This window comes from Neomonachus schauinslandi, chromosome 15 (assembly GCF_002201575.2).
Source record: "Neomonachus schauinslandi chromosome 15, ASM220157v2, whole genome shotgun sequence".
NCBI classification, from domain to species: Eukaryota; Metazoa; Chordata; class Mammalia; order Carnivora; family Phocidae; genus Neomonachus; species Neomonachus schauinslandi.
In genome coordinates, this window is record NC_058417.1 from 56,437,703 (window position 1) to 56,448,319 (window position 10,617).

The 10,617-nt window shown below is 57.5% G+C and overlaps 1 protein-coding gene across 1 annotated transcript in view; it reads right to left on the reverse strand.

The window, feature by feature from the left end:
* DNAH17 (dynein axonemal heavy chain 17) overlaps positions 1 to 9,420 on the reverse strand; it is a 93,842-nt gene extending 84,422 nt beyond the window's left edge. Inside the window, exons 1-10 of the mRNA XM_021680944.1 lie at positions 9,076 to 9,420; positions 7,628 to 7,821; positions 7,045 to 7,237; positions 6,702 to 6,801; positions 6,443 to 6,528; positions 6,128 to 6,253; positions 5,011 to 5,163; positions 4,818 to 4,904; positions 3,000 to 3,167; positions 2,620 to 2,736 (exon numbers count right to left, since the gene is read on the reverse strand). Coding sequence (XP_021536619.1) covers positions 2,620 to 2,736; positions 3,000 to 3,167; positions 4,818 to 4,904; positions 5,011 to 5,163; positions 6,128 to 6,253; positions 6,443 to 6,528; positions 6,702 to 6,801; positions 7,045 to 7,237; positions 7,628 to 7,821; positions 9,076 to 9,420 — 1,569 coding nt within the window. The remainder of the gene's footprint in view (positions 1 to 2,619; positions 2,737 to 2,999; positions 3,168 to 4,817; positions 4,905 to 5,010; positions 5,164 to 6,127; positions 6,254 to 6,442; positions 6,529 to 6,701; positions 6,802 to 7,044; positions 7,238 to 7,627; positions 7,822 to 9,075) is intronic.
* Positions 9,421 to 10,617: the final 1,197 nt, after the last annotated feature.

The following is a 10,617-nucleotide window of genomic DNA, read 5'->3' on the forward strand; positions in this document are numbered from 1 at the left end:
CCCTCTCTTTTTCACATTTACATAGTTTTTGGCTCCTGGATCCTGGGAAGAAAGCTAATTTTATTTTCCATCAGGAGATCATGCAGAAAATTTCTCTAGAACTTTCCTGGCTGCGTGTGAATTCCTGACACTGAGAAGCAGCTGGGGGGCAGCTGGGGAGCTTGCAGGGAATGGAGGCACTGGGAGGGAGGGAGCCCCAGGGCCCGTCCTCATTAGGGCACGGGGTTGTGTCAAGCGGGAGAGAAAACACTCCCAGATGCGGAGGAAGAGTCACGCATTTAGAGGTGGAAATGGTTGACAGGCACTCTTTTCTTTGCTCCCTTGGCTTCCTTTTTGTTTTTTTCTTTTTAATCTAGCCCAAGCACATAGTTACAATTTAGGAAAGAACCTTTCCTCTATGGGTGCAGAAGCCAGATTGGGGCTATAATAGGAGAGAGGATGAGCTCCCTGAGAAGGCCGAGATTCAGGCTTAGCTCCTGGTGGGCCGGGCGCGGGGCTCAGTCCTGCAGGTGCCTGGGGGTCGGGGCGTGGGGGGGCTTCCTGCCGGCCACCCCACCCCTCGGAGTGCTGACCCCTGACTCCTGATCACGAAGGGGACGGGCTTGTTGGTTTGGCCCCAACAGTCCAGCTGCTTCCCCTGGACTAGACAACAACACAGAGTCAGAGCCCACGGTAGGGAGTGCGGAGGGGCTGCCTCCCTCCGCTCCCCCTTTCCCCCCCTACATGAGGTGAGACGTGCTAGCCGCCCACTCCCCCACCCTCGGTGAGCTCTAGTGCTGTCTTTTAGTTTTGGAGACCCCATCGCGGGGGCGGGGGAGGGGGGAGACTGTTGTTTCCAGGTTAAAGGCCCGGCTGGAAACGTGTGTTCGGGGACCCTTCTGCACTTGGGTAGCCCTTGGAGCTCTGTGACCCCAATACAACTCCCCTCCCTTGGCTGGAGGCAGTTCCCTCCACGGGAAAGCTCAAAAGCACCTACTATGTGCCCAAATCAAGTACCTGTCCTCAGGGAGTTTATATTCTAGTTGGGAAGACAATGAACACAGAGAGATCAACACACAACAGAATAGCAGGGAGGGCCAGCAGAGAGGCAGGGACAGGGGAGGCCTCGCCTGCAAGGTGGCCTGAAACAGCTACTTAGGGGGAAGGATGTCCTAGTGGAGGGAAGAGCATTGAGGTGCTGTGTTAATTCGCATTCACTGATAATTCTGCTTAGAGCACCAACGCAATCTAAGACTTGATTGCTCATCGCATTGCAGAGTTTCAAATTCCCTTGCATTTGCATTTTAAAAAAACAATGTCTAAAAGGCAAAGGAATGTCCTGGCATCTGTGTTGGGGAGAGCCAGGAAGACGGCCAGCACCCTGAGCTGCCCAGGCCATCCCGACTGCCTTCCCATCTGGCCACACTCTGGGATGGTTTGGGGTCCTGGCTTCTCTAACTGGCTAATTGTGTGACTCTGGGCAGGCTTCTTGACTTGTCGGAGTTGGTAAAAATGGGATGGATAATGTAGGTAACGAGTTTAGCAAACACCATGGGACCCAAGATCCTATAATAATTATTGGGTGTCTCCTGTGGGCACCAAACTGCCTGCAGCAACCTAGAGGCTTGCCAAGCAAAGGGAAGAGGTAGCTCGGACCTGCAGAGTGTCCTAGTTGGCAAACATGCATAACACTAGGCAGATAGAAGAAAGCTACTCAAGTATATACATATATTCACTCATTTAAAAGCTCAGTCCCTGTTCTCCAGAGGAGCTATAGATCGATCTTCAGAGATCCCCCCTCAGTGGTTTGTCCAGGGCAAGGCAGGCCACAGAAATGCAGGAAGAAGGGCTAGGCTGGGACAATATGGAGTGGGGTGGGGACTGGGGCACACTGGACTGCCCAGCTCCTCACAATCTAACCGGCTGGGTTGGTGGCAGTTGCCACCTTCCTGTTTTGCCAGGGGCTTTTCTGGGTGCTCTCGAGGTCAAACTTAGATGTACTCATGCATTGGCCATTTGTGTTTCTCTCTTGAATTGATGATCTCTAAGGGTTTTAGCACTTCCCGACTGTCCATTCTTTTAAGATCCTTTTTTCATAGCATCATTTCTTTTTTTTTTCAGTGTAAAAGTGCTGCATGCTTAACGCTTGCAACTTGGCCAAGTGTAGTAAAGTACACAAGAGGCAGACGAGTACCAGCCAGCTCCCTGCCACCCAGAGGTGGCTCCTCAGTAACGAGGCCAGGCTGCTCTCGGAGTCTCACGTGTCAAAGAGGGTGTGACCTCAGCGCAGTGGGTCTAAAAGGGTATGTGCTTTATTGTCACGGCCACTTTGCCTCTAACTTTTGGTCCTTTTAAGCAGGGGGAACGATGAATCAAATAAGAATGAATGGACACCCTTCCGTAGTGAGAATCAGTAAAGTAACTGTCCTCTTAGCCTTAGTCCCTTTTCTTACTCTACAAGGCAGCCACCAAACCCAACGGGAGCTGCCCGAGGTGCTCGCGGCCTGAGAGAGGCCCCTGTCCCCCCCGCCCCCCGGGCCAGCTCCTCATCTGCAAACGAGGTCAGCCCTAAGGGGGCCCCGGCAGGCCCTGGGCGCTGCTGCAACAGCTCACTACCCGAAGGCCCCTGCCCGCACCTACCTTGGCACAGGACTCGATGGAGCTACAGTCGTCAAATCCTTGGCAAAAGATCGTGGCCAGCCGCCTATCCAGATCTTGAATTTTGGTCTCAAAATCAGCGTAATCGTCATCGAAACTCTGAAAGTGAATTAAAACGTCCACCTGCTAATCAGCATGCAAAGCGGGGATGGTGCTTGCTCTGCCCCCACCCCTGCCCCCGCCCCCACCCCTGCCGGCAGGTTTAGGGGCTCCATCTGAGGATGCTCATTGTCGTGGGGACGGCCCCAGGGGCAGTTAGTTTCTGGGACGTCTTCAGAACGTGACCAACAGTCCCTCCACATGTCTCCCCACTCCTGGGGCATCTGACATGGGTCCAGCCGAGGGCCCCTCCCCCGACTCACCGAGTCTCCAGGGTCCAAGGGGTCATATTTGCATTCAGCAAAAACCTTCACCAGCTCAAAGACCTCATCGTAAATCTGAGTGACCATGCCTCCGAGGATGTTGGCCCTCACGCCCCCGAGCTCGATCTTCTCCAGCTTCAGAAACTCAATAGCTGTTTTATAAAGATCCTGGTGGAGGAAAAAAAACAGTAATCTTCATAACTAAACACAATGGATCAGTCACTGATCTAGCTCTGACCCCAGCAGGGAGGAGCCAGGGAGTGAGGATGGCCCTCTGACCTGGGGCCACCTGGCAGCAAAGTTGGGGGGGCGACCCTCTGTTTATTTCTGTCCTCTAAAGTCCTCTCTGGAACACAGAGAGAGGGGACGGAAGGAAGGGCCCCATGAGTCCTCTCCAAGCGTTGAACAGGGGAATGCGGAGATGAGGTGGGGCTCTTATCCGGACCCTGCTCTGGAGTGATCTAAATAGATCACGCTTTCCTGGGGCCCCCATGTCCTCAGCTGTGGGCGGAAGCAGTTGGAACCTCACACGGAGGTTTCTGGTGTTGTGACTAAGCTTCAAATCCTCTGCTTCCTGGAAGGCCATCAGCACTTAGAGCCCGTCCCTGACCCACCGTGACCTGCAAGGATGCCCTCCCGCAGGGGACGCCCGCCCGAGGCACTACTTCCTCTGAGGTGGGGCTCTCCTGGAGGCTTCTCCTGGAGGCTTCTCCAACTATTCGGGCCCCCCGGGGGGGCTTTCCTTTCCAGAACTCTCCCGCGCTCTTCCTTTTGACATTTCCTCACACCCGGTCCCCTCACGCGTTACCTCCCGTGTCCGTGTGAGGCCCTCGTTTCCCAGTGGATCCTGAAGGCTCCTTGTGGACCCCAGGCAGCCTCGGGAGCCTGACCCAGGGCCTGGCACCCAGGGCCTGGCGAAGCAAGATGCGCACGTGGTGCTCACGCCACGGCCCTAAGCTGGGGCCGGGGTTGGGGCCGTCTTCCCAAAATGCCATCACCAAAGCAGACCCAATGAAAAGCAGCAGCGGGGTCAAATGTCCTGAGCTCGGGGCTCGTGCCGCCAGAAGGAGGGAGGGGACAGCAGGGAGACATCCTTTCCCAGAAAGCTCATCCCGATTCAGGACCTGGGAGCCTCTGGGCTTGAGGAAAACCGTGATGCAAATTTGCAGTCCTTAGTGGGCCTCGCCCACCTGTGGACGAGACTGTGGAGACCAGACAGGCCTGCCCAAGGCCGCTGCTGATGGTGGTGGCCATCGGGAAAACCAATGCTCCAGGGTTCCGGGGTGATTTTCCCCTTTTGAATGGTGTGAATAGTTGGTGGGCAAAGGTAAAGGACCATACAGAAGATCACAAACAAAAAGCAAAACTTTCTTGCCCTGACCCCGTGTTTATGCCCTGGCTCTTCTCCCCAGAGGCAGCTGTCTTGAACCAATTAAAAACCAATTAAAAATGATCATTTGCTCTATGTCACTCTGTGTATCTGACAGTGCAGGGGCCTGCCCCTGCCCACACTTGTCCTAACCGAGCCGGCTAACCCTCGCCCACGGCCGCCCAGCTTCCTGCCGATGCCCGTGAAATTTGTCATCAGTCTGCTCGGGACACAAGGCATGGGATGGGGGAGAAGCCCCCCAAAACGGGGCACTTTTGTTCTTGGCCAATGGCTCCAGGCATCGAGGAGGCCGGCCCCTGACTCGGTTTCCCCGCGACACAGATGCTAGGGTGTGGCTTTCATCCTCCCTACCGGGAGATGTGGGCGTGGGACAAGGATGGGAGACGCAGCTCTGCTAAAGGGCAGCTTGAGCCACATTTCACCTTTACCTCAATGGTCTGGATGCGATGGAAGAAGGAATTCATCCTGGAAAATGCCAGAGAAGAAGGGAATTCCCAGGGCACCGGCTCCTTGTCCTACGGGAGACACAGAGAGGAGGCTGTGCAGGCCTCAAACACTCCTGCGGACGCCTGGGAGCCCGCGCCCACACGTCCTTGAACTTGCTCTGAAATCAGGCCGGACCTTAAAGAAGAGCTTCATGTTTGCGCAGCAGAAATCATAGGCGCGATAAAGCTCCTTCAGAACGTTCACGGACAGAGAGATGTTGCTCAGAACCTCCTCTGTTTCTCCCTGCAAGCCTTTCAGCACCTCTTCTGGGCTCAGGAAAGTGCGCGTCTGGGCAGAAGAGAAGACATTCCAGTCCTGAGAGCGCTCTGGGGTGAGGTCCAGGGTCTGCTCGGCGGGCTACAAACAGCCCACCTCGGGGCCCACAGTCGGCTCCTTCGGACACATTAGCCGTCCCTGAGGTCCAGGTCCCGACCTGTCTGCCCACTGCCGGCCCATTTTCAGGAGACTGAGCTGCTTCCCTGTGTGGCCCCACACCTCCTATGGCTGCAGCAGAAACAGATCCTGGCCCCAGATGACTGGGGGCCCTTCAGGGCCCGGGAAATCCAGTCCTGCCCCGGGCGGCGGGAGCTGGGACCGCAGGGCCCTTCCGGGCAGCAAGCACGATTTTAACCCATGCGGGAGGCCCAAACAAAACGCTCGTGGCCGGCTAAGGAGTGCTTGTGAAAAGGAAGGAAGACAGGGAGTCTGCGTTGAGGAAGACAGGGGGCAGGTCAGTGTAGGAGCAGATAAACCCCACGACCCTGGCCGAGGCCTGGGGTCCTGGGACTCGGCGGGTAGCCCCATTTTTTTCCTCCTCCCTCCCGCTGTGGGGCCACTTGGGCTGACACTGCCCAGTCTTGGGAGAACTGTGGGTGGCCACCAAGAGGGCCCAAGCTCAGCCTCGGGCCTGTAAACCCCAGTGCCAACATCTTTGCCTGTTTTTAAACTGCCCAGGGTGGCGTCGCCAGGTAAGCGTCCGACTCTTGAAGATCTCGGAGTCCTGGGATGGAGCCCCCTATCGGGCTCCGTGCTCCACAGGGAGTCTGCTTGGGATTTCTCTCCCTCCCCAGCTCATGAGCACATGTGCGCTCTCTCTCTCTCCCACTCTCTCCTCTCCCCCCCAAACAAATAAAATAAATCTTAAAAAAAAAAACCCAAAAAACTGCCCAGATACACGGGCAGGGGGGAAGCCGAGCAGGCAGGGAGAGGCCCCAGTCGGGAGGCAGAGGGCGGCATGGTGGGGCCAGGTTACCATCTCGATGATTTGGTTGCAAAACTCCTGCAGGATGACGATGAGCCTGGAGGGCGTGTTGTAGTGCACGGACGTGGCCCAGATGAAGCAGACGGTATAGAGCACCTTCGCAATGAAGGTCGGGAGCTGTGGGGAGATGGGCGGGTGTGCAGCCCCTCCGCTCTCTGCTTCGCAGGGCCCCGGGAGGGCATCCCAGAGGGGAAGGAAGAGGCGCTCCCCGACCATGCAGCCCCTCCCGGCCAAGAAGCCCACAGCCCCCACGCCCCTAACACAGCAGACCAGACCCTAAGAGTGGCCTTTCTCGGGCTGACACACCATCGTGAAGTCGGCCTGCTCCATCTCCTCCAGCAGGATCCGCAGAGGCTTCAGATACAGAACGATGTCGCTGGCCTCCTTCAGCCCTGCACGGAAGGAGAGCAAGCGCTCGCGCAGCCCCGACGATCAGAGATGGGGACCGGCGGCTCCATGCTCGTGGACACCTGCTCCCTCAAGACCCAGGACCTTCCCCAGAGGAAGGTGCATGTGGGCAGGCGCCGCGGCCCCCGCCAAGGACAGTGCCCCTTCCTCAGCTCACCCTCCATGACGTCCGTGTACACATTTTGCAGGGCTGGGCAGTAGCAGCTCTTGGCTTTTTCCAGGATCTCAACTATTTTGTTCACTTTGGGCCTATTTAGCTGAGAAACAGAGAACAGGAAGCTCAGGGAAGCTCCAGAGAGGCTCGGAGACCCTACACAAAAGGCACCTGACCCCGCGGCCGCTGGAGCCCAGGACTTTGTGCAGGTTATCCGGGTCCCCTCGGGGGCCCTGGGGGTCCGCACAGAGGGGTGGACGGGTCACGAATCGGCCTGGCCGGCACGTGGGCCCTCTGGCTGCAGAGCCACGGAGGCCCGCTCACCACTGTGGAGAGGAGCTGTCACCTGCTCATGGATGCACTTGAGATTCATCAGCCGGGCATCCCAGAACTCAAACTCAACTCGGGGCAGGGGGTGTAGCCCATCCAGCAGGGGCTGGGCCGAGTCTTTGCTCAGCACGTCCCGGATCTGGTGGGACCAGTCGATGATGATGGTTTCAATGGCATGCAGCAGTGAGTTGTCCAGAGAAGGGGGGATCCTGCAGAGCAGAAGGTCAGGCAAGATGCTCTCCCAGCCGCAGGGATGGGATTCTCCCAGCTTCGCCCCTTCTGGGCAGGAATCATCCCTCCCCCGTCGCCCTCCGAACAACCTCCCAAGCAACCACCAGCAGCGCCCCATCTCACCCCATGTCCCAAGCTCCTCGCAACCACTGTGGGGAGGCAGGAGAAGTGCCCAAATCTCCCAGCTAAGAGAGGCCAAGTGTGGAATAAGACCCATGTTCAAGGTGGCTCCTCCTGGCCGTCCTTAATGGGGTCACACAGGCATGTGCTTGGGGCTTTGTGGATGACTCCCAGTGGGGCTAAGTGTGCTGGGGGTCACAGGTCAGCGACTCCTCCAGCCGGCCAGGTGCCCAGGCTGGGCCACCTACCTCTCCATGGACTCCAGCGTGCCATCCAGACTCCCCAGGTGCTCCGGGATGGGCAGCAGGGTCTTCCCTTTGATCTTGCCCCCCATCACGAACATCTCATTCTTCAGCTTGTGGACTTGCTTCACGATGTCTTCCGAGACCACCCGGGGCCATCCACTCAAGTTTTCACTTTGGTTTAACAGGGAGTAGAGCACCTGGAAGGGAATGGCTCTGTACATGTGCCCAGGCCTCCTCCGACCCGGTGGCTCCCAGGAGGAATGGGGAGCCCTCGGTGCCTGGAACCCACCCAGGGGAACCGAGTCCATGCCAGAATGAGGCGTGGCCAGTGGAGGGGCACAGACGCAGGATGATGGCCTAGCAGCAAAGCTATCTCTGAGAAGGGGGCTCACAATGTTTGCTGAAAGCAGATGGCCCGTGCGGCCTTGGAGAGCTGTCAGGGGCTGAGCCGGGTCCCCCAGTGTTGCATGTTGGAGCCCCAACCCCAGCACCTCTGGGTGTGGCTGTCTTTGGAGATGAGCTTTTCAAGAGGTGACTAAGTTAAAATGAAGTCCCATGGGTGGGCCCAAATCGCATGTGACTGGTGTCCTTATAAGAAGAGATGTGGACACAGACAGACACAGAGGGACAACCAAGTGAGGCCATGGGGAGGTGACAGCGTCTACAAGCCCAGGGGAGAGGCTACAGAAGGAACGGGTCCTGCCCACGCCTGGATCTGGGAACTCCAGCCCCCAGGACTGTGATCCCTTGTCACGGCAGCCCGAGCAGACTCACGCAGATGCGCCAGCATTCCTGCTGCAGGCCTGCCAGGCTCCTCTTCCCGATGGGAGGGGAGGCTGGCCTGAGTCCTGGAGGAGGGGCTCCTGTGCTCCAAGTTCGCACAAGGCAGGGAATTAAGTCCCCATCTCACGCATGAGGACAGCAACGGCCAGAAAGCTAGGTCACTCGGACTCTGGCTGGTGTGGCTGCCCAGAGCGGGCCGCACCTGCCGCCCCTGCTGCCCCTGCCTGGGGTGACACTGGCAACAAGGTAGGACAGTGGGGAGATGCACCAAACTGCACCCTGTTCTTTCTCTTTCTTCACACAAAGTCTCAGAACTGGGAAACCCATCTACTGGGACTCAAGTGGCCCACACCCTCTGACGCTGTGGGCAGGGGCCATGCCCGGTGCATCCCGAGGTCCCACGACACCAAGAGAGGATGAGGTGCTGGCTGGGGCCTCTCAGCCCTCGGGTGCACAGCACCGCCTGGAGGTCTGGTCAGAATGCAGATGTGTCCCCACACCAGGGTGGGCAGGGCCTGGGCTCCTGCATTTCTGACCGGCTCCCAGGGAGGCTGACGCTGCTGCCCCGTGGGCCACTCTCTGGGCAGCTGGCCTCTAGGCCACTCACCAAAAGCACGAGAAACAGAGATTGTCCCCCTGGCGCAGCCTCCCCCACCCCGGGCACCCACCTCCTCCACGACGGCGATCAGCTGTTCCACGGGCGCAGGACTTATGTCCCCGTAGATGAGGCGGTCCTTGTAGGTATCCTTGCTGATGTTCTCCCGTCCCTTCTTGATGAAGTAAACCCCTTTGGACTTGAGGGAGGCGGGGAAGCCCAGGCAGGGTATGATCATGCCGGCGGGGCTGAGCGTCAACACCAGAACCAGGACGTCTGGCTTCTCGAAGAATTCGGTGAATAAGGCCATGTTCTCCTCGGCCCCGATCAACTTGCTCCACTTGTCTGGCTTGAACTTCAGAATGAGGGAAGCTACTCCCTCTAAATACTCCAACCTGACGTCCGGTGTGATGGTCATCGTGGCGCTTCCTTACAGCACGGTCCTCCGGCCGGTGCACGGAGATCCTGACGCAGCACCGTGTGCGGGAGGCTCACTCCCCACCTGTCTCTGGAGCCGCTCGCAACCTCTGTCCTGACCAAGCAAGGCGACGAGGTTCCTCGCGAGTGTTCGCTCTCCCACTGGGTGTGGGCTGGGGGCAGGGAGGGACAAGGGGGTCCTGGCTGTCTGCCCTGGCTGGACCTCTGTCGCCGTGGGGCAAGGGCCACACAGCAGCGGTGGTGTGTGCTTGTGTGAGTTGTGACCAGGAGGCTAACGGCTGGGCAAGGCAGAGATGGGCCCGGGGGAGAAGGGAAGGCAGGAGATGGTCACAGCCAGGTGGCCTGCAGGTGGTGGGGTGGGGGGAGGCCAGATGAGATGAGAGCAGGGTCAGGTTGAAGGGTCCCGGGGAAGACATCGCACACCCCTGGGTATGGGCAGAGCTCCGAAGGAGCTCCCCTCACACAGAGAAAGGCTCACCAGCTGAGCAGATGCTGCTCCAGTCGTAGGCAGGGCCAACGGATGGGCAGCTCTTTTCCAGACCAGAAAGGAAATGGCTCCTTTTCCTGGAGGGGCTCCAACTGCCATGGAACTTCTACAGGTCTCCTCGGCACATGGGACTTCTAGAACCTTCTCCTAGGGACCTGAGTGACCAGTGGTGGGGCAGCAAACGAGCAAGCCTCCATGGCCCGCCACAGGGGGGAGGCTCTTGGACTGTAATATTTTTTATTTTATTTTATTATTATTTTCTTAAACATTTTATTTATTTGTTTGAGAGAGAGCGAGAGCAGGTGAGCATGAACAAGGGGAGAGGCAGAGGGAGAGGGAGGATAGACTCTCCGCTGAGCAGGGAGCCCGATTCGGGGCTTGATCCCAGGACTCTGGGATCATGACCTGAGCTGAAGGCAGATGCTTCACCCCAGGCGTCCCGGGCCGTAATATTTTTTAAACTCAGTTGAACAATCTTTGCCTTTGAACTGGAGCATTCAGTCCACGTTCAGTTCCTGTAACCCCCTGCTACATTGGGATTTATGTCTATTGTGATATTGAGTGCTTGATATTTTCCTTTCTCACCCTTCTTCTGGATTATATAGTTTTTATTATTTCATCTCCTCTCATTACCTTGGTTATTATACATCTTTTATTTTCCCTTTAGAGGCTCAGAGACATCATAACGTG